Source organism: Heliangelus exortis, chromosome 2, assembly GCF_036169615.1.
Source record: "Heliangelus exortis chromosome 2, bHelExo1.hap1, whole genome shotgun sequence".
In the NCBI taxonomy this organism is placed as follows: Eukaryota; Metazoa; Chordata; class Aves; order Apodiformes; family Trochilidae; genus Heliangelus; species Heliangelus exortis.
In genome coordinates, this window is record NC_092423.1 from 33,762,894 (window position 1) to 33,781,178 (window position 18,285).

Consider the following 18,285-nt stretch of genomic DNA (forward strand, 5'->3'; position numbering starts at 1 on the left):
CCACAGCTCTGCAATTTATCTTTAAAAGGAGAATAATCTTTTTTTCTTTCTCAGACAAAAAGAAATGCTGGATTCATTCTGCTAAATGTCCAGTGCAGTGGCATAAGCATTTACTGGTATTTCATAAAAATAGTGGTACATAAATACATTAAAAGCTCATTCATACGACCACTCTGTGTCTGAAACTCTTATTAAAATCAAGGGTGGAGGGTTGAGTGCATTTAAGTGCCTCACAAGATAAGGCTCTAAAAGACAAAAATATGCTTAATTTGTCATTGTTCAAAGATCCTTTCTAAAAATATAATGTGAGCCTAGAGAAAAATATTATGGTTCACTGGGAAGAGATCCTCCAAACCATTAGAAGAAACTAAGTGGTGCTAAAAAAAATCTTTGTTGCAAGACATTTCTCTGTTCTTTTTCTTAGGGTATGCACTTAGAGGGTAAAATATAAGTCACTGAAAGTGCATAAAACGGAAATCCATCCAAACTACGGATGGACTTAAACAACATGTCCTTAGTGGTGAAGATCCAGAGCACTCTGAGAATGTATAAATACTCATTCAAGCTTTAACCTATTAAACCTATACAAGCGTCGCTTGCATGTGTATATTTAACTTACAGTTTTATAATATTCAGTTTATATCTGGTATAAGCAAGGGAAAGAAAAACCACCTTGTCCAAGAGGAACAGAAAGTATATTTTATGCTCTGTGTCTAGCATTCTTTACACAGACTTGCTGGATTGTATTTCCATCTCTCTTAACAAAAGTATTTGAAGAAGCTGTAAGGCTCAAGCAGAATGCTCGAAGAGCATGGGGTCAGTTATATAAGGGCTGGCATTAGTTTGTTAAAAGGTTTTTTTTCCTACCCACTCCCAAATAAAGGGACAAAGAAGTGAACATTGTGGGAATGTGTTTCTAAACCACATGATATCCTTATCAGATTGTCATGTACAAGGGAGGTTCTCACACAGGGACCCCATGCTGGTGAGCTGCCCTATCACATGATGCAAGTTCTCTGCTCCTATTCAGATTACTAAAATGAGCTGAAGGAAGCTAAATTTTCCTCTCCTCCCCCTTCCCTCTTCCCCCTCCCCTCTCCCCGGCCTCCCCCGAATAAGCAAAATGTGCAGTGACCACAGTCATATTAATCCACCATTGGGAAAACAATCTTGAGCAGCTGCTAATGATGAGTGACTATATGAAGATTATCTAGCTATTAAAATCCATACCACAAGTTTGAAACTGTCGCAGATTAATACCTGATGAGAGGAGTTTAATGCAAGGAAGCAAACAGAAAATCAGAGAAATCTCAGAGTCAGACAAAATACAGGGAAAAAAACCCCTTGGTTTGTGGTTTAAACCTGGACTTCTGCAAACTGGATTTGTATATCTATAGAAACAGAATGAACACGCTCACAAAAAAAAAAAAAAACCCACCTATTTTGTTTTGTGTCTCTATTTCTACTCCTAATGTTGTGAACTCTGCCACTAAATTACTTTTTCATATAACTTGGGGAAAGTCCTTTAAAATTTTTTTAATATTGAATGAAGGTTCTAAATATTATTTGGACATTTAAATATATGTCCTGGTTTTAAAAGTGCTGAGGGAGCTCCTAGATGCTCTGCATATTTGGAGACGAAGCCATGAAATGCGAATTTAGGATGCTAACTTTAGGCTACTGTTTTTGACATTCTTAACTTTTTAAACCCATTTGCTCATGCAACAATGGATTAACAAAATCCCAGACCTTAGATTATTTTTTTAAAAGACAGTTTAAAATTCACATTCTTGGATGAAAGTTGTTTACTGATTACAATTAGGAGGAACAGCTAAGATTACTGTGACCGAAAGACTGCACAGAAGAATCATTCCCACATGATACCAGTTTGTTTATTTTGTACCCAGAATATGGTTCTCATAAAAAGGCAGCAGCAGACGAAAGACATTACTCTTGGGTTGCCTGCTAGAAAATCCAGTTTTGCTACCCTCTTGCCTACACTTTTTCTTGCAGTACAGAGAAAACTATTCTGTTATTTTAGAACAGTTTTGAGCATTTCATGGCTTGTATTTTCATGGTTCCATTTGGTTTGAAAGGGCTTGGATTTCAGCAAGAAGTGGCATGGGTCACACTGCATGGGGACAGACTTCATGCACGTGAGCAAAGGTCAAAATCAATCATAGCTTTGTATTTCCAGGCCTATTACTTCTGGCAGTTTACCCTGCCAGAAGGGGCTAAAATACTTGCCTCCCAAAAGGAGTAAACACCAACAGGAGGCAGGAATATAATCAGCTTCTCAACCGCACGGCAATGAGAAATGAAGGAAAGGGATCTCCACCTCGCTGTAGCCACCAAGCCACCTAAACGTTAGATGCTACATTTTCAGCAAAAAGTTGGAAGATTTCACAGCACAGTGACTTGAAAAGGACAATAGGCCTATTTAGGCAATTATATTATCCAGGCTTTGTTATTAGGCAGCCCTGCTCAGTCCCAGAAAGTCTGGATAATCAAAAGTGTCCAAGTACAGGAAGGGGAAAAGTACAACCCCACCCTCCCGCGCAACGGCTGCCAGGACCTCTGGATTTGAAGGGTAAAGTCTATTTACCGAAGCTCCTTGGCCATTTTATACATCAACTGATATCCTTCCTCATGGGGCTGCGAGCTACAGCCTAGCAGAGCTCTCTGGAAAGCCTTCCGAAACCACAACTAATTTGGCCTCAGCCACCCGCCCCTGTAAATTCGCTGCTCGGAGGCTGCTGCCAGCCCCCCAGGCAGAAACTGCGAGGGGGAGAGAGATGCTCCCCCCCTTTCCCCTCCCGGCTCGCACGCATACCAGCGCCGGTCCCTGTGGCCAAACAGATCTGGAAACTCATCACAGCTGTGCTCTGCTTTTGAGGTCTCAATAGGATGGGGCACAGCACGGCCAACAGCAGCCCTGAGCACAATGTCTCTTTTCACAAACCCCGCTCCCAAATCCAAATGCTGGCCACGGCCGCACTTCGTCGGCTGCGTGAAGGGCGGTGTATAAATTGGACCTGAGCAGAAACACTCACTCCGGGTGTCAGAGGGTGGGAGTGGGGTGGGGGGTGGAAACATAATCCCCCCCATACACACGCACACCAAGGCTCCCCGCGCACCCCTGAGCAAAGCCCCTTAGCTGGGCCGGGCTGCGGTACAGGCGTGACGCACACATGGTTAACGAAGACGGCTCAGCATTAAGTGGGGATTTAACTGGATGTGAGGATGACTAACTTAGCTGTCTGAAACATTATCTCTCCCTTTCAACTCCTTAACTTCACCGTAACCCTCTCTGAGGCAGCGCTGCCTCAGCCCGGCTTTGTTCTGACAAGTTGCGCCTTTGCTGCACAGACTCATTAGGCAAGCGGGGAGTCACCCAAAGATACATTGCTTTTCCTCCGAGCTTATCCCACCCTGACTTCAGCAGCGAACACCTCTCATCATTTTTGTCTGCAGGAGTTTTTGACAGTGGTGTGCGTGCATTAGTTTTCCTCTGCCAGTAGCTGAATCAGGCTCACTGGATGAGTCCACGCAGGGAACAGTTGTTCTCATTTCGATTAATTCGAAAGAAAAATATCCCCGTGCAATTTTTTTTTTTTTTTTTTTTGAATGAAGGAAATCAGAAACAAACACTTTCCACTGCATATTTCAGAACATTAAGCTACAAGTATAAAAACTTTAAACAAAGACTGTGTCCCTAAGCGAATCAGTCCCAGTGATTTAGCTACAAAGTTTATAGACAAACTTTAGAGAAAATAACCTGGTTCAAACAGATCTTGCCTTCTGGGCGCTAGCAAACACACCTGCAGCAATTTGATACTTGGGAATGCAGATTACAAGTTCTTCACTTCAAAATGTTTGTTTTTAAATTCAGAAAGATGAAAGAATATAAAGTACTGAGCTTTTTCTCCGTTGAGCACAGATGTTTCCAGTATTTCCAGTGCTTGCAGGGGAACAAGAACCTGACCCAAACATCGCAATAACCTGCAATTCAGAAGGAAAACACACGCCTTCTGGAGTCCCATCTTCATGAACTTTCTGAAAGTTAATAGCTCCTAGATCCTCTGTAGGCAAACACTTCCCACCAAACCAAAATAACAACTTTATACTATAACAGTCTCAACATCCTATTCCATTCTGCTGCCATACCCATAACTTTTGCCTTCAGCAAATTTCTTATTCTTCTAAACTTAACAAATCGTGGTAGGTTGAAGTCTTCTACTTGATATAATTAGTTGAAACACTACATAAGGCCAAACAAACTTACTCTTGTTTTGGGACTGATCTTTTTTTTTCCCCCCTGTTTAATTAATGAAGACTAATGAAGACTTTTTTTAATAGGCTTTTTCGAGTCCAAAGGAAAACTGCCATTCTTTGCAGCTTTTTCTGTCTCAAGGCCTGTCTCATTCCACAGTATTTAGTTAGCGAACATTTCACCAAAAGTTACTCCTTTTTTCTCAGTAATTTTTTTTTGGCTGCACTACAAGGGTGCAGATAATTGTACCTTACTTTAAAAGCTATAAATTAGTCATTCTTGCAATCTTAACTCTTTTGTCCTCCTAAGAACTATTCTCATCTAATTTGATTATACTGACCTGATTTTAATCTTATAAGAAAAAGAGTAAAAATTACTCGTGATTAAAAGTACTGTCAGTTGTACTCTCATTTCTAAGTCCATTATCTTCTTTGCAAATAAATAACTTCTTTTAAAACCTATAACAATACAAATAACAACAAAAACCACACAAACCATAAAGACATAAAAGTGCAAAATTAGGTATTTTTTTGCTTTTAACACATGTTGCAATACACAGTGGCTAACGTCCGTGTTGCAAACCCACAGCAGGTTTTTCCTCCCACGGGAGGGAGGAAAAAAATACCACACAAGTTAAGGTCATGTTTGGGTTGTGCCTTACTGTCTATTTTTACTTTGCAGACCCTCGTGGACTAGAAAATTCATGATGCTGCAGGAGTGTGCTTGCTTAGTGAATCGTAAGGGGATTAAGAGACTGAAGATGTGCTGAAGTTGGAGACCTACAGAATTCTGCCCTAACCTCTGCAATGGCCAATTTTGCCAGCATGTCTGTCAAAATCCTGATGCTGCCTGGGATTGTTACTGGCCTGGTCCAGAGTACACACTATCCATGTATTGGTCCCCCAACAACCATTTACCTTTTACTCTACAATCACTTCTATATCAAAACAATATTTCTAAGGCCTAAAGCAATGGCTGTTTTATGGCAGAGCCAAAAATAAAACAACAGATTAGACCAAAACCTCTAGCTATTATACATCGAATAATTTCAAAATTTGGCTATGACTACCTTCCATTAAATCACAGGGGTCTTCATAAAAACAGAGAATCAGGAAACACTTGAGTTACAATTAAACATTGCTGTCTCTGTATTTTTAAGCACTGGAGCAACATTTACACCATTAAAACCTTTGTGGACCACAAAAGATTCTCGTTTTGTCATTACTTTCATGAGATGCAAGATAAAATCTGACATGTTGAAAGAATTTTAGTGTGTTATAACCCGTTTATATATATTTACCCTCACACATAAAGTGCTTCCAGTTTCTTCGAAATTAAAACCAAAACTTGCTCTAGAAACCTAACAGAATTCTTCATTTGGACCCTGATGAAATTGCTTTTCCACATTTCTATACCATTAACCTTCACAGTTCAAATTACAGTAACCGTATTATGATTCAGGTTTCGGCCTCATTTTAAATTCCCGTGCAGTTAAGATTAATCCTATTGCTTACAAAGTTACAAGACTGGATTCCTGAATGCATTTCCTTGTAGTTTTTATTTACTCTTGTTAATATGAGTTTCTTTGATTAGCTAAACTTTGCTGTTATCAACACTTGTCTCTTATCACAGGCCTTAGGCAAATGACATATTTACCACTCATTCCATTCCGATAAGGGTAATCCTGTGTTTAACTTGCCCAAGAACAAACACCATATATTTTGTTTTTAAGAATCTTGCTTCTAGGTATTAGCAACACAAGAGAATGAACAGAACATTTTTATACCAGAAGTTATTTAAAGAAAATTTTGAAAATGGAAGTGTTTAATGATGGCACATGTTTCCTACTCCAGGAAAGTTTATTTAACTACAAGCTCCCGCAATATGACCGCTCAAGTTATACTAAAGTTTAAAACCATGGAGAAAGGAAAACAAAATTTTTAGTCAAAAAATTTGGTTTCATTTCCCTCCCTCTATCTAAAGCTCTCCCATAGATACTAATATTATTTTGAACTAAAAGCTTTGTTTTCTATCTTGCTTGAAGCATTTTGAAAACAGCATGGAGAAAATAAACATCCCATGCTGAACTTCACAGTCTAATTTTAATTGTAAAGACATCAAAACATTTACAGTATTGTAGGATGGTAGTCACTGATTTTTACAATTCTGTTTTCATTACTCAACCCACACAAACTTCTTATGGTGACTGGAAACTTTTGAGCTGAGTGGAAAACAGGCTATTTCACTAAACATTTGAAAATTTATTTTTCAATTTCCCCCTCCACCCTTTTGAGATAAGCTTAATTGAAGGGAAAACTATTCTGATCCCTTGTAACATTTTAATATACTGCAAAACAAAAATTTCAAACAGACTTATATGGTTAATGGTGTACTGAAGTGCCCGAGAGCATGCTAAAAACATTTTGATAGATAGCCAAGTCATTTATCTAAATCACCGTCAGAGCACTGAAGCATCCTGCAAGCTTTTATGCAGAGTATGAGGTGATGCTTTCTGGCACTTTTTTATCATTACTCAAACTTGAATTTGTGGTGTTAAAATACTGCCATTGTTTACAATCTGTGTAGTTCAGCAGCAGATCAATACCTTATAACATAATAATTCATTTTCAGAAGTGTCCTACCACTAACTCTCCCTCCTCTGTTACCAGTGCAACGCTGTCTGAATCTCAAGGTATAGAAATAATTGATGGTTAAACTCAAAGGGTGTTCACAGTAAGTAGTTTTCTAGCAAAACAGCAACTTCTTAGAGCAACAAAGTGAAGAAGAAAGGTGGCAGCAAGGTCAGTACAAAGAAATATTGCCTTTTCTTAGGAAACTTAAAACTACTGTCTGATTTTTGGAATGGCACCTACCTACTGCAATTCTAAGTCTTTGCAAGGACTGTACACAGAGCAGCATTTTAATTGCTGTTTTAATTTAAGTGCTAAAATGCACTTCGAGACAACACGCGTTCAGATTATCAACTATGCTACAAAATTAGATTAAGTAGTAAAAGAAAACAAACAAACAAACAAACAAACTAACAACAACACGGAGGTGTTACGTAAATTTGTCCTTTCCTGGTCAGAGTTTTGCCACTATTTGCTGTATTAGATTAGAATTATGTGTTCCTGTTTGGCTACGCAACTGTTGTTAGGATAAATATGCTGCATGAGAAGGGATAAACAGAAAGCAGCCCGGCGCTTCTTTCCTTTTTCCTTTCTTCTTTCTTGCCAAAAGGAGAAAAAAGGGCTCGTAAACCACACTTTGCATAAGAACTCCCCCCACCCCCCTCATTACCCCTTGTGCTTCATCACAAGTATTTCATTTTTAAATACATGCAAGTAATAGTTATAATAATAATTGCTTTAAAGTGAAAAATAACAGTTGGGACCTACATTGAGCACTGTGCCGGTGTTGCCACTCTGTTTGTGCCAATCCACTGAAGCATGCTTTGAGAGCCTTCTCCTGGAGCATGCAGGAAGACGGACTCGCAGTGTAGAAATCCAGCATCTGAGCAGGGCTCACTGCTAGAACATCCATACAGTCAAACATGATTCCCCCTGCACAGAATGCCTGCAAAAGTGCTTTCCTCTAGGTGTGGAGGAAAATGGCACATAAAAGTACACCCAACTCCATCAAACTCTGCCCCTTTTTTGGCACGTAGGCTGTTGGTCTTTTTCCCAGACCAGAATCATGAATTATGACAGACAACACAGCTAAAAGCCTGTAATTGATCCAAATGATCATTTACCATTTTCCAGGCTGCCCAGCCAATCCAGCAAGATGGGGGGATACGAGATGCATTCCAAGTTTTAGCTCCCGTCAATTTCCCCCCAAAATCTCTTTAGAGTCCGTCCCGCTCCTCGGGCGCTCGCCGGGTGCCCGCTGCGTCCCGCGCTGTGCCGATCACCCGCGTCCCCGGGATAAAACGGCTCCGGTAGGGACTCAGGATCCCCCTCGGCGGTGAATAGATCCTTCTGCCTCTGAACAGCTCACTTCCTACTACTTGTGTCACAGGGAATGAAAGATTGAATTGCCTAATATATGCGAGTGAACTTTCCGTGAACCCTTCCCAGGCTGCTAACCTTCAAATGACCCAAGCGGTCTGACATCACCAGCTCCCAGGATTCTCACACGCCTTCACAACTCCCAGCAGCCCTGCAAAAAAAGCAGGCAGGCAGGCAGGCAGGCAAGCAGGCGAGCAGGCAGGCAAACGCTAGCCCCAGCCCTGCTGGAGCTGCCCTGCTGCTGCTGAGCGGGCGGCCGCGGCGGGTAAGGAGGAGGAAGCCCATTTGCAAAAAGACCCAAAATAATAAAGTAAAACAAAGCAAAACAAACAACCCAAACCTAACAGCGAGGAGGAGGGGAAACGGGATAAGAATTAAGCGGGTTTTTTAGCGCTTGCAGAAAATGGAGGATTTTAAAATTCCAGCTCAATTTGCTGAAACTTTAGTGCCCACCCCCCCCCCCCCGCTCTCCCGTCCTCCTGCCCCTTCCTCTCTGAGAGGCCACAAGCGAGGGGCAGGCGTCAGCCACCGTACCAGAGCTGTGGATATGGGCTTCACTCCAACTTCTGCTGGGTGTGGAGCAGCCTCACCCTAACCCAGCTCTGTGCATGCCAGCTGCGACCCCTGCTTGATGCCACCAGCAGAGATGATGGACCTCATGGGCCTGGCCATGCTGGGATGGGGAGGGCAGGTCCCATCCCTCCCCACCACCCCCTAGCCTTGATAGTATATCACAGTGGGGCAGCAAAGCCCATCCCTGCCATCCAAATGCTCTCTGGCCTCTGTGCTGGACCAGATTTGGCAGGCATCCTCACCCAGGAGAGCCCCACCATCCAGAACCCGGGGCAAGAGGCATCCACATGACCCCCTCTTCTCTCTGGCCCGGGGGCCACCGGGTCTTGCCTGTCTCTGATTAGCAAAGAGGGGCCAGGGCTGCCTCATGGCCCCATAGGGGCTGTATCAGCTTTCAGAAGGCTAATGAGCCCCAGCTCCTTGGCGGTGAGAAAGGCTACGAGCAGGTCCGTGAGGAAAGGGACCAACCCCAGTGTGCTGGAGGGGAGGTAGTGGCTGCCCCTTCCCCAGGCCAGGCAGCCCTGGCCACCTCTTCACAGCCATTTTGAAGGCACAGGGCTGCTCCCACCAAAACACCCGCAGAGGTCTTGGCAAAACCACACTCCTGGCAGTCCTTCCTTGTGGCAGAAGTAGGTGTCAAGGCCTTACCTGGTCCATGGACAGGATGCCACAGCCAGCACCATGTATGCTGGCCTGGCATTTGCACCAAGCCAGCAGGCAGCCCTGTATTTTTTTTTTTGTAAATAACCACCTTATGCAAAGTCTGCCTTACAGAGAGAGATATCATCAAGGCCTCCACCAATCTTATTCCTATAGACACTTCAAAAATTAAAAACACCCTGGAAAAACTCCCTCTGCCCCACTGGAAAGGAGTGAGATCAACAACCATGTGCATATTTTCATTTTAAGCGAGCGGGCCAAGACGCCTCAGCCACAGCAGACCAAGCACTGGCCTGGAACAAAGTTTCCTGAGGGATGGAGGGGCTCCATTTCCCACCCCAAAACTAGCTCTGATTTGCAGACTGGAAAATGAAACCTTTGATTACTGCTCGTTTTTTAAAAAGCCCAAGATGGGAGCTGGGTGGAGCAGGGGATGCTGGGCACAAACATGGCACACAACTGGAGACCGGAAAAAAACGCCGAGGAGAGACTCAGCCTGGAACTTGCACAGCTACTTTAATGGATGTGGTGTCCCCTCTCCACAAAAAGTCCTTTGATGAACCGAAGTTCACTGACAATGCCTGCAGATTGTATTAACAAAACTTTTCACACAGGTTCAAGAATTAAAAAAAAAAAAAAAAAAACTTACACAAAAAACCCTCCAAAAAACCCCAACAAAAAACCACACAACAAAAACCCCACAAAACAAAACCCCACACAAAGCACACACATTTGTTCCATGAAACTGATATACCCACGTTGAAAACCAGCGGCCAGCAAAAAGACCTGCTGCAATCTGGAAGTGAATTCTTTTGAAGAGATAAAAACAAAAGCTTTTCTTAGCCTCCTTCCCCTCCAATGGGAGAGCTCTAGCTGTCCCTGCAGCAGGCAGCCTCTTTTCCTGTCTTCCCTCCAGGCAGCAGAGTTACAAACACTGGAGTTTAACAGCATCTTTTTTTAAGGACTTTTTAAGGACTTTCTCAGTTCCTTGGCGTGTTCTCCCCCAGCCCAGACTCCTTCAGCTGAAGAAGCCCCTGACACTCTGTAATCCAAAAATTATGCTCAGTGCACATTTATCCAAAAAGCCATCTTTCAGGGAAGGCTTTTTTAAACCACATCTGCACAGCAAGCAGCATTTGCTGTGTTAAAAATGCAAGTACAGAAATGGCTAATTTTTTTGTGGCCGTTCTCAGCTGGCTACATTGCTTCAATTTTATTTTGAGTAGCAAAGCTAAAATAAAAGAGAGTATATTCTAGCCAGGTGACATAAGAATGCATGAGAGGTTTCGAATATGTAATGTATCTCCAAAAAAATTGCTGGAAAGAATGATAGAAAACACAGTATGTTTTGTCAGTCTCTAATTCAGGGGGAAAAGGGCGTTTTGTGTCGATCAAGGCTCTAGGCACAGTTTAAGCTTCCGCCAAGAAAAACATATTGCCCATGTGAATTAAAATAAACAAAATCAGACAAACAGAAATAAAGTTATGTTTATTCCATCAGCAGTCTTATAATATATTTAAAAATAAATCCTGCCCGTTGTATCTCAAAACGCAGACTGTCAACTTTTGAGAGTAAATGCCAGGAAGTCATGGTTAACTGCATATGAATTGAGAAAGATTACTTTTTCTCACTGTATCTAAATGAGCCAGGTAGCTAACAATGTTTTATTACAAATAATAGTTGTGCTAATGCTCACAGTTATTACTGAAACTACACAAAATTAACAAATTCTTCAGATGGCCTAAGGTCTTGCTCACACTCTGCTTCTACAATACAGTAATTTATGTATCTCATATTTCACTTTGAAATAGTATGATACTTGTTTTTCTCAAACAGTCTATCGGGAAAAGCTACCTTCATAAAATGGTGGGTATTTCCTAATTTAGATCAGCACTAACTATAATTATTGTGATAACTAATAGCTCTCTAATTCAAATGTAATGAAACTTTAAGTATTGCCACATATTTTAAATGCCTTCCCAGCTCCCATAGAGGTCCAAGTAAGCAACAATCCTCCAGTATCTGCCACTTTATCTGTGCAAAAGAATTGTGATTTCACATTACCACTTTGATCTGTTTTTTCTCAGACTGTGATTGCAGAAACTCTACAATAAACATATTCTTAGTCACAATGAAATAAAAAGCAAAAGTTCAAGTCAGAAATCTATTTCTTTTGGTGTTACTGTAGATTTGTCAGTGTGACATAGCACATTTGAAACCCATAATCATAAAACAAAATTTTACAGCTAAGGTTTAGGTTCTACATCTGTTTCTCTGGTTTTTGTACTGCAATTACCCACTGGACAATTCAGAAAGCAGCACTATGAATCAGGTACTGCACATATGTTTGTGCTGGTCACTTTTTTTGTTTAGTACAAGAGGCTGAGGAAGCCATAATATGCTTCACTGCATTAACTAGAATTAGGATGAGTGCACTGGGCACTCTAATAAACATGACTTTACTGGAAGCAACAGAGTACTCCTGGAATCTTACAGGCATAGTTACAGGATGGAAAAATGAAGAAGTACATGCAAAAATTATCCAAACTGTACCTCAGGGAAAGCAGACTTCTTTTTTTTTTTTTTTTTTTTTTTGCATGCATGCGTTTTACTATTAATCAAACGCAGCACTCTCTTGAAACAGTTTTGACAGCAGAGTAAATGGTTACTAGTGAATGATGTGTGTGTTTAAGCAGTGAAAGCAGAGACAAAGTGATGTTTTCTTCTACTCCCTAGGCAAGAGCTGACACTAAGCTTGCTGCCTCAGCTTTGATACTCACAGATTCCTTTGTGTCAGTTGCTGGGAGAATCACGGGCAGTTCACTAACCCTGCCTCACACACAGGGGCTTTGATTTTTACCTCTTCATTGAGAATAGATGTTAATATGAAACAGTACTTCTCTGCTTGGAGCTTTTTCTCTCTCCTTTTTTTTTTTTTTTTTTCCCTCAACTGGTGACACATGGTTAGAAATCTGAAAACCTGAATTCCCTTCAGTAGATGTATTTTTTAGTCTTGGAGGATGTTTTCCTTGTGTCTCGAGCACATGAATAATGTCAAAAGATTATGGGGAAGAAAATCACTGGGTCACAAGAGAATGGCTAAATATTGAGGAAATGGATATCAATCCTGAGCAAGAATTGCCCTGAAGAAAATAAAACAGTAAAATTACTGGCATGAAACGACACAAATGACATGGAAAAACATGACGTACAGTGAAATTAAGTCAAAAAGGGGTTTCTTCTGACTGCTATGCACAGCTCGCAACAACTGAAACAGGAATTTGCACGTAACAGGAAGAATTACTTCAGGCCTGAAATATAACAGCAACTGGCAAAAGACTATTCAGTGCAGAACAGTATTTTACTTTAGATGGGAAAAGCAGAGTTAGACAGCTCCAGACCTAAAACTGGGGTGTGCAACCAGTCGTCGAGTCACTTACTGATAAAGGCTTTTTGTCTGTTTTAATCAGTGGATATGTATTCATGAAGATGCCTTTAGTGCTGATTGCTTAACTTAAAGGCTATAAAAATAATTCTTCTCCACAAACCTGAGCACACAACCATGTTTCTCCTAGAATCCATATACTGCATTGTATATTCCTTTGGCCTGGAGCAAGGGAAAGAGAACTGCCCTGTATGATCAAACTGGTTCAACAACCCCTAGATCTTTTTAAGGAAAATAGAGGAATCTCTAGTGATTGGCAAAACATAACTCACCCATAGGTTTTCTAATAGACCGTTCTCTAACAGCAAATCACTTAAGCATTAAAGCATGAGATTTAATATCCTTTCCAAATTTCTTTTTGATGTTACCCCCCCAACACTCTAGATATTCATATATATAGCCAATGTCTTTTTGGATGATGGTAAGTTAGTAGCTCTGTGACACAGAAGGAGATAGTAAGTTATTGGGCTTTGAGACAAAGAAGAAGTGTTTTTGTTAAGACACTGTAAAAGTCCTCCGTGCTGCAATAAAGGAAAACAGAATGAACTGCACCTCTCTGAGGTTCCAAAGGATGACTGCCGTAGGCTCCAGAAAGGTTAGCAAAGAGGCAATGACATCATATGTCTAAGGAGGGGATGATGTGCATTTTTGAAGGACAGAAAAAGAAAAAGCATTTTTACATTAAAAAAACTGGCTAGATACTGAATCTACACTTACTTCTTAGTAGAATCCTGCAGTGCAAAGACCACTGCTAAATGGCTGCCAGAAAAAAAAAAACCAAAACCAAAACAGAAGTGAGGGGGAAAAAAAGTTAGTTTCATTTTGTTTTCCTTTTAAATGACCAAAAACTGCTGCTTCAACGTTTAGCCAAGAAATAGATTTTTACTGCTAGCCTATAAATCCCTCAAAACATAGAGTTATAATGGAAATGCTGAGGTAACTGGAGTGCCATGCATGGCACTAACACATTGCATTATATAATCCAAGGAGAATGGGGGCTGAGAGATCTATAAACCTAAGTAGAAACAAGATGTAGGAAAGAGCAGAAGAGCAAGTAGAAATATTGAATATTAATCTGCAGAGAATACTCCTAACAATAAGGTTTCCTATATGCCAAATATGCTCATGGTTGGCTGAAGGCGAAGAGCACAGAGCTCCATTCAAAATAAAATAAGAGATTCCAAAAAGCTATTTGAGTATCTGTTTTATTTCTGTCTTTATTTTTAGGGAGGGAGAGAAAAAGAAAGTTACTTAATAAAAGGATAGTATTTTCTTATGTTTTAATATTCTGAAAGGTGTCTCACAATGTGTAAATAAATAACATTAGAAAATGCAGAATAAATGCAGCTCCAAGCACAGGAAACTTAAAACACAGTTGTAACCAGAATCAGTATAGAAACTGGGACGACTGCATTTCTAGGGCTCCACTAAGAGCAGCTAAAACACTTAGCAAAAAGTTAGCAGCCCTAGTGACTTTCCTCCAACAAAAGAATGAAGTTACCAAGCAATAACTGGAACCACTGCTCAGTGCAGGCATATGCTAACAAAGACTAAACCTTACTGGAGCCCTATTCAACTTAAGACAGACTTCAGCAGCATTTAGGGCTTGTAACCCCATACTGCTGAAGGGAAAACCCATATAAAGGGATGACAGGAGCCAGCGATAGCCAAAGCACACTTGTACAGAGTTCTGGTCACAGATGGGATTGGATTATGCCATTAGTGTAACCTCCAACAGACCCACAGCTCAGCAGCTTGACACACGTACTCATAATAATCCAATTTCTGCTTATCAAGTTCCCAAACCTGCCTCAAACACTGTGAAAGAACAGTCCAGTAGCCTATCTGTGGGCATCTTAAAAAGCAAAATGAAGGAGTGACTGGAAAAGGTGCTGGCATAGCTACCTGGACAGCAGAGGTAATGACAGCAGTGACAATGTGGTGACACCACCTGAATTTTGTTGGTAGTAACAGTCATCATGCCAAAACCTCTGCTGTGCCTTTTGCCCTAACACACTGTGCAATCACATCTTCATTGTGCAGACGTACTTTCTGGGAAACAACCTGCAGGAATTCTTGTTGTAAACGAGGCAGGATTAGCCTGAAACTGAGGCATGTACTTGGAAAACTGATGTCCCTATTCTTTTATAGAATATGTGCTATCAATAGTGTGTGAATTAACTGAGGAATTAGTGTCCTCGCAGAAACCTTGTTTTCACTGTAACTTTATTGTTGATGCAGCCTGAAAAGTAAACTTTGCAAAAGGGGTCAGTTTTACAACCATAGAGGTTACCATACTGTAACTACTGCTAACAGGTAAGGGATTCTGTATATCCCCTTTTATGCCACAATAACTGTCCAAGATTGGGCTGTTGCAAGCACAAGTCTAAAAAATGAAAGATTGCTTCCTCACCCTAAGTTGCTATACCAATGTAATATTCAAATGTAGACAAGATGCCAGCAAAAATCAGGCTGGGCTGGACTCCACTTGCATTCAGAACATGCACTGCTTGCAAGATATTTTCATGTTTTCAAGGTCTACTGAAACATACTGATTAACTTGTTCTTTGGTGCGTTCCTCAAATTATACTTGGCTTCTTCAGTTTAAGTCTACAAAGTAAAATCTGCAAGGTCTTAGCCTGCTTGATTAAGGTAGTCCCCTATGATTTAATAGATCTGCAAGTTCCCTTACCCTTGGTCTGCAAGACTCCCATCCTGGGCCACAGAAGAGACTGAATGTCCAGTCACATTGTGGTCATGCTCAGGGAATTGTGGCAGACACACGTGCTTTAACTGAAGGGGCCCTACAGAGCTGGGGTGCATTTGGAGATTGTGGTATTCAATAGCATATTGCCCTAGGCATTGTGCAGTATCATGGATTTTTTTGTTCTTCTGAATTTTGTGACACATGTAGTGGAAGATGTGCAAGAGCCTCCTTCTGACCAAAAACGTCTGCACAGACCTTGATATCACACTGAAAAACCCACATTCCTTTTATCCAACCTACAGTTTGGGGCAAACGTTTTCAAGAACAGGCTTTTCATTCATGGGACACTAATCTTCCACATATTCCTAACACGCTATCAGAGGAACAGACTTCACCCATCTTTATATGGAGACACACAAAGAAATATGTGTGGAAGGAACCTCTTTCCTTCTCAAAATGGCTCCAAGATCTCACCCTTGCTGCATCCATCCGTTCGGTCTTTGTCACGAAGCATCCCAAACAATATGCCAGACAGAAGGCAGCACTGTGGCTCAACTTCCTCAAGGAATTACTGATATTGATGGGTGGGGAAAGTAACTCTCAACCCAAAGGAGGTTTAGTAACAAGCATGAGGCATGGGCACACTTTCCATTCTGAGAAACACATTGAAATTCTCCTTTAAAAGTACAGCATCACATTCTCTTCAATCAGATCCTAAAAGACTAAACTAAAACACAAGCTAGTGAAGAGTTGTTATTTAAAGACTTTCAGAAGTTAAAAGTTGAACCTGCTGGATTCCTAAATTTGTCCACAATTTGTTAATTTCACCTATTTATTTATTTTAAATAGACTTGCTAGGAGTACAAGTGCACCCCTCTGACACTCAGTCCTCTTCTGCTAGCTTAACAATGCAGGAACATGATGACATTTGGAGGCAGGACTGCACAAGCACATAGGGAAGGCTAAGAGTTTTGCCAACACGAATTATCAGGCAGGACCTCACTGGAAAAAATGAGGCACAAAGATCTAAGTAAAGTGTAAAACTTACTGAGAATTGAATGACATGCTGACAAATACCACTCCACCCTCTTGCTTCCTATCAGAACCCACCAGCCAAAGCAGAGATTCCTAAGTAGTGTTTTTACAGGCCAAGATTAGTCTCTCCCTCATCTTATCAGTAGCCTTCAAAGGGACTGTGGGTGGATCTCCTCCAGGAAAAAAAGAAAAAACAACAGAAAAACCCTCAGAAGTGCCACCTTTTCCATACAAATACATTGGTGCAACCACAGAGGCTGTGCTTTAGCTGTGAGACTTTGAGAAAACACACCTGGCTCTTCTAAAGGAGGAATTCAAGCATTCATGATTCAGTCCTCAAGCCTTGAGTGGCCTTAAGAAGAGGAATAGCTGAAGGGAGAGTCTAATCAGGATGCAGAGAAAATCAATACTGGCTTCTTGAAATATCTTAGGTGGGAAGAAACAGCTTAAGATTGAGATCTTTAGCCACTCTTTCCACACAACCAAATGGGTTGATGGCTACGTGCACAGGTGAGAACAGAAGAGCAGGAAAAGGCTTTCTGGAGGACTGAAAGCAAATCAAGCCATGTGCTGCTCTGAAGTTCTTTCAGAAACCTCATCTTTTAAAAGTTTTCTAGTTTTGCTGCAAGAGAGATCTTTCTACACAGTAGTCAAAGCTGTCAAAAGAACATTTTCAGGGATAAATGCACACCATTGTGATGTTATTTTCTGACTTTGGTGTGGAATACATTTATTTAAGACTCAGTGGGAGAGTATGAAAGGAGCAGGAGTGTAATCCCAGTTCAGAAAAAAAACCTCCCAATAACTGACAACACATAAGAAACACAAGATAGATGCATTGTATTGTCAGGCTGAGTCTCATTGGCTGAAAATCCTGACTCTCCCAGCAGGACTCAGTTACATAGCAACTCCTGAGGGCAGATTAACCCTTTCCCAGTTAACGTATCTGGCATGATTTAAGAGACCTTTTCCTCCTCCTGCTTCAGAGTAATTTGGTAGGTTTGCAAAAAATGTTTGCAAAAACAAGTCCAGTGCTACTAGGGTAAAAGCAAAGCTATTTGACTCACCACAGGATGCTGATACTACAATGAACAGAGAACACAAGGAGTTCAGGTCAATCTAAACTATATTTTATATCATTAGGTGTTGTGACATACACAAAACATATAATGCATTTTTCATAAAGTGGTTCATGTTTGGCCTGGGGGGATCCTATCTGGACTGCATTTTTCAAGTACCAGTGGTCTCTTTCACCCAAATTTTGCCCAGTCATTGACTTCTGTATAGATAATCACTGAAGCATTAACATGTCCTCAGCTTGTAGAGATAGTACTTAGTTAATCTATAAGAGAATGTTTCACAGTCAAAGAATGTGTTGCTTCCATCAAAAATTGCCCAGACTGACTACAGTAAATTCTTAAAAAACTGCTGCAAATCTTATCATACTATATTTTTCAACAGTCCTTTTCAATTACTAGCATCAATCATTTACACAAGAATATTAAATTATTTCACTACAGAAGTCTTCCCATTTTGTTTTTAGGGATGCATTACATTCATATGTGCAAGTTAAAGCACAAA

General features: G+C 40.9%; 1 protein-coding gene across 5 annotated transcripts in view; it reads right to left on the bottom strand.

Annotated features, from left to right (window-relative positions):
• Window positions 1-18,285, bottom strand: part of RARB (retinoic acid receptor beta) — a 327,800-nt gene that overhangs the window by 84,052 nt on the left and 225,463 nt on the right. Inside the window, exon 1 of one of the 5 annotated variants that reach the window (XM_071735486.1) lies at window positions 7,672-8,375. The exons of 2 other annotated variants lie outside the window; for them this stretch is intronic. In XM_071735486.1, the coding sequence (XP_071591587.1) occupies window positions 7,672-7,828 (157 nt within the window). In that variant the 5' untranslated portion in view covers window positions 7,829-8,375. Of the gene's footprint in view, window positions 1-7,671; window positions 8,376-18,285 lie in introns of those variants that run through there. 2 more of the 5 variants (XM_071735485.1, XM_071735488.1) reach the window with 2 other exon arrangements.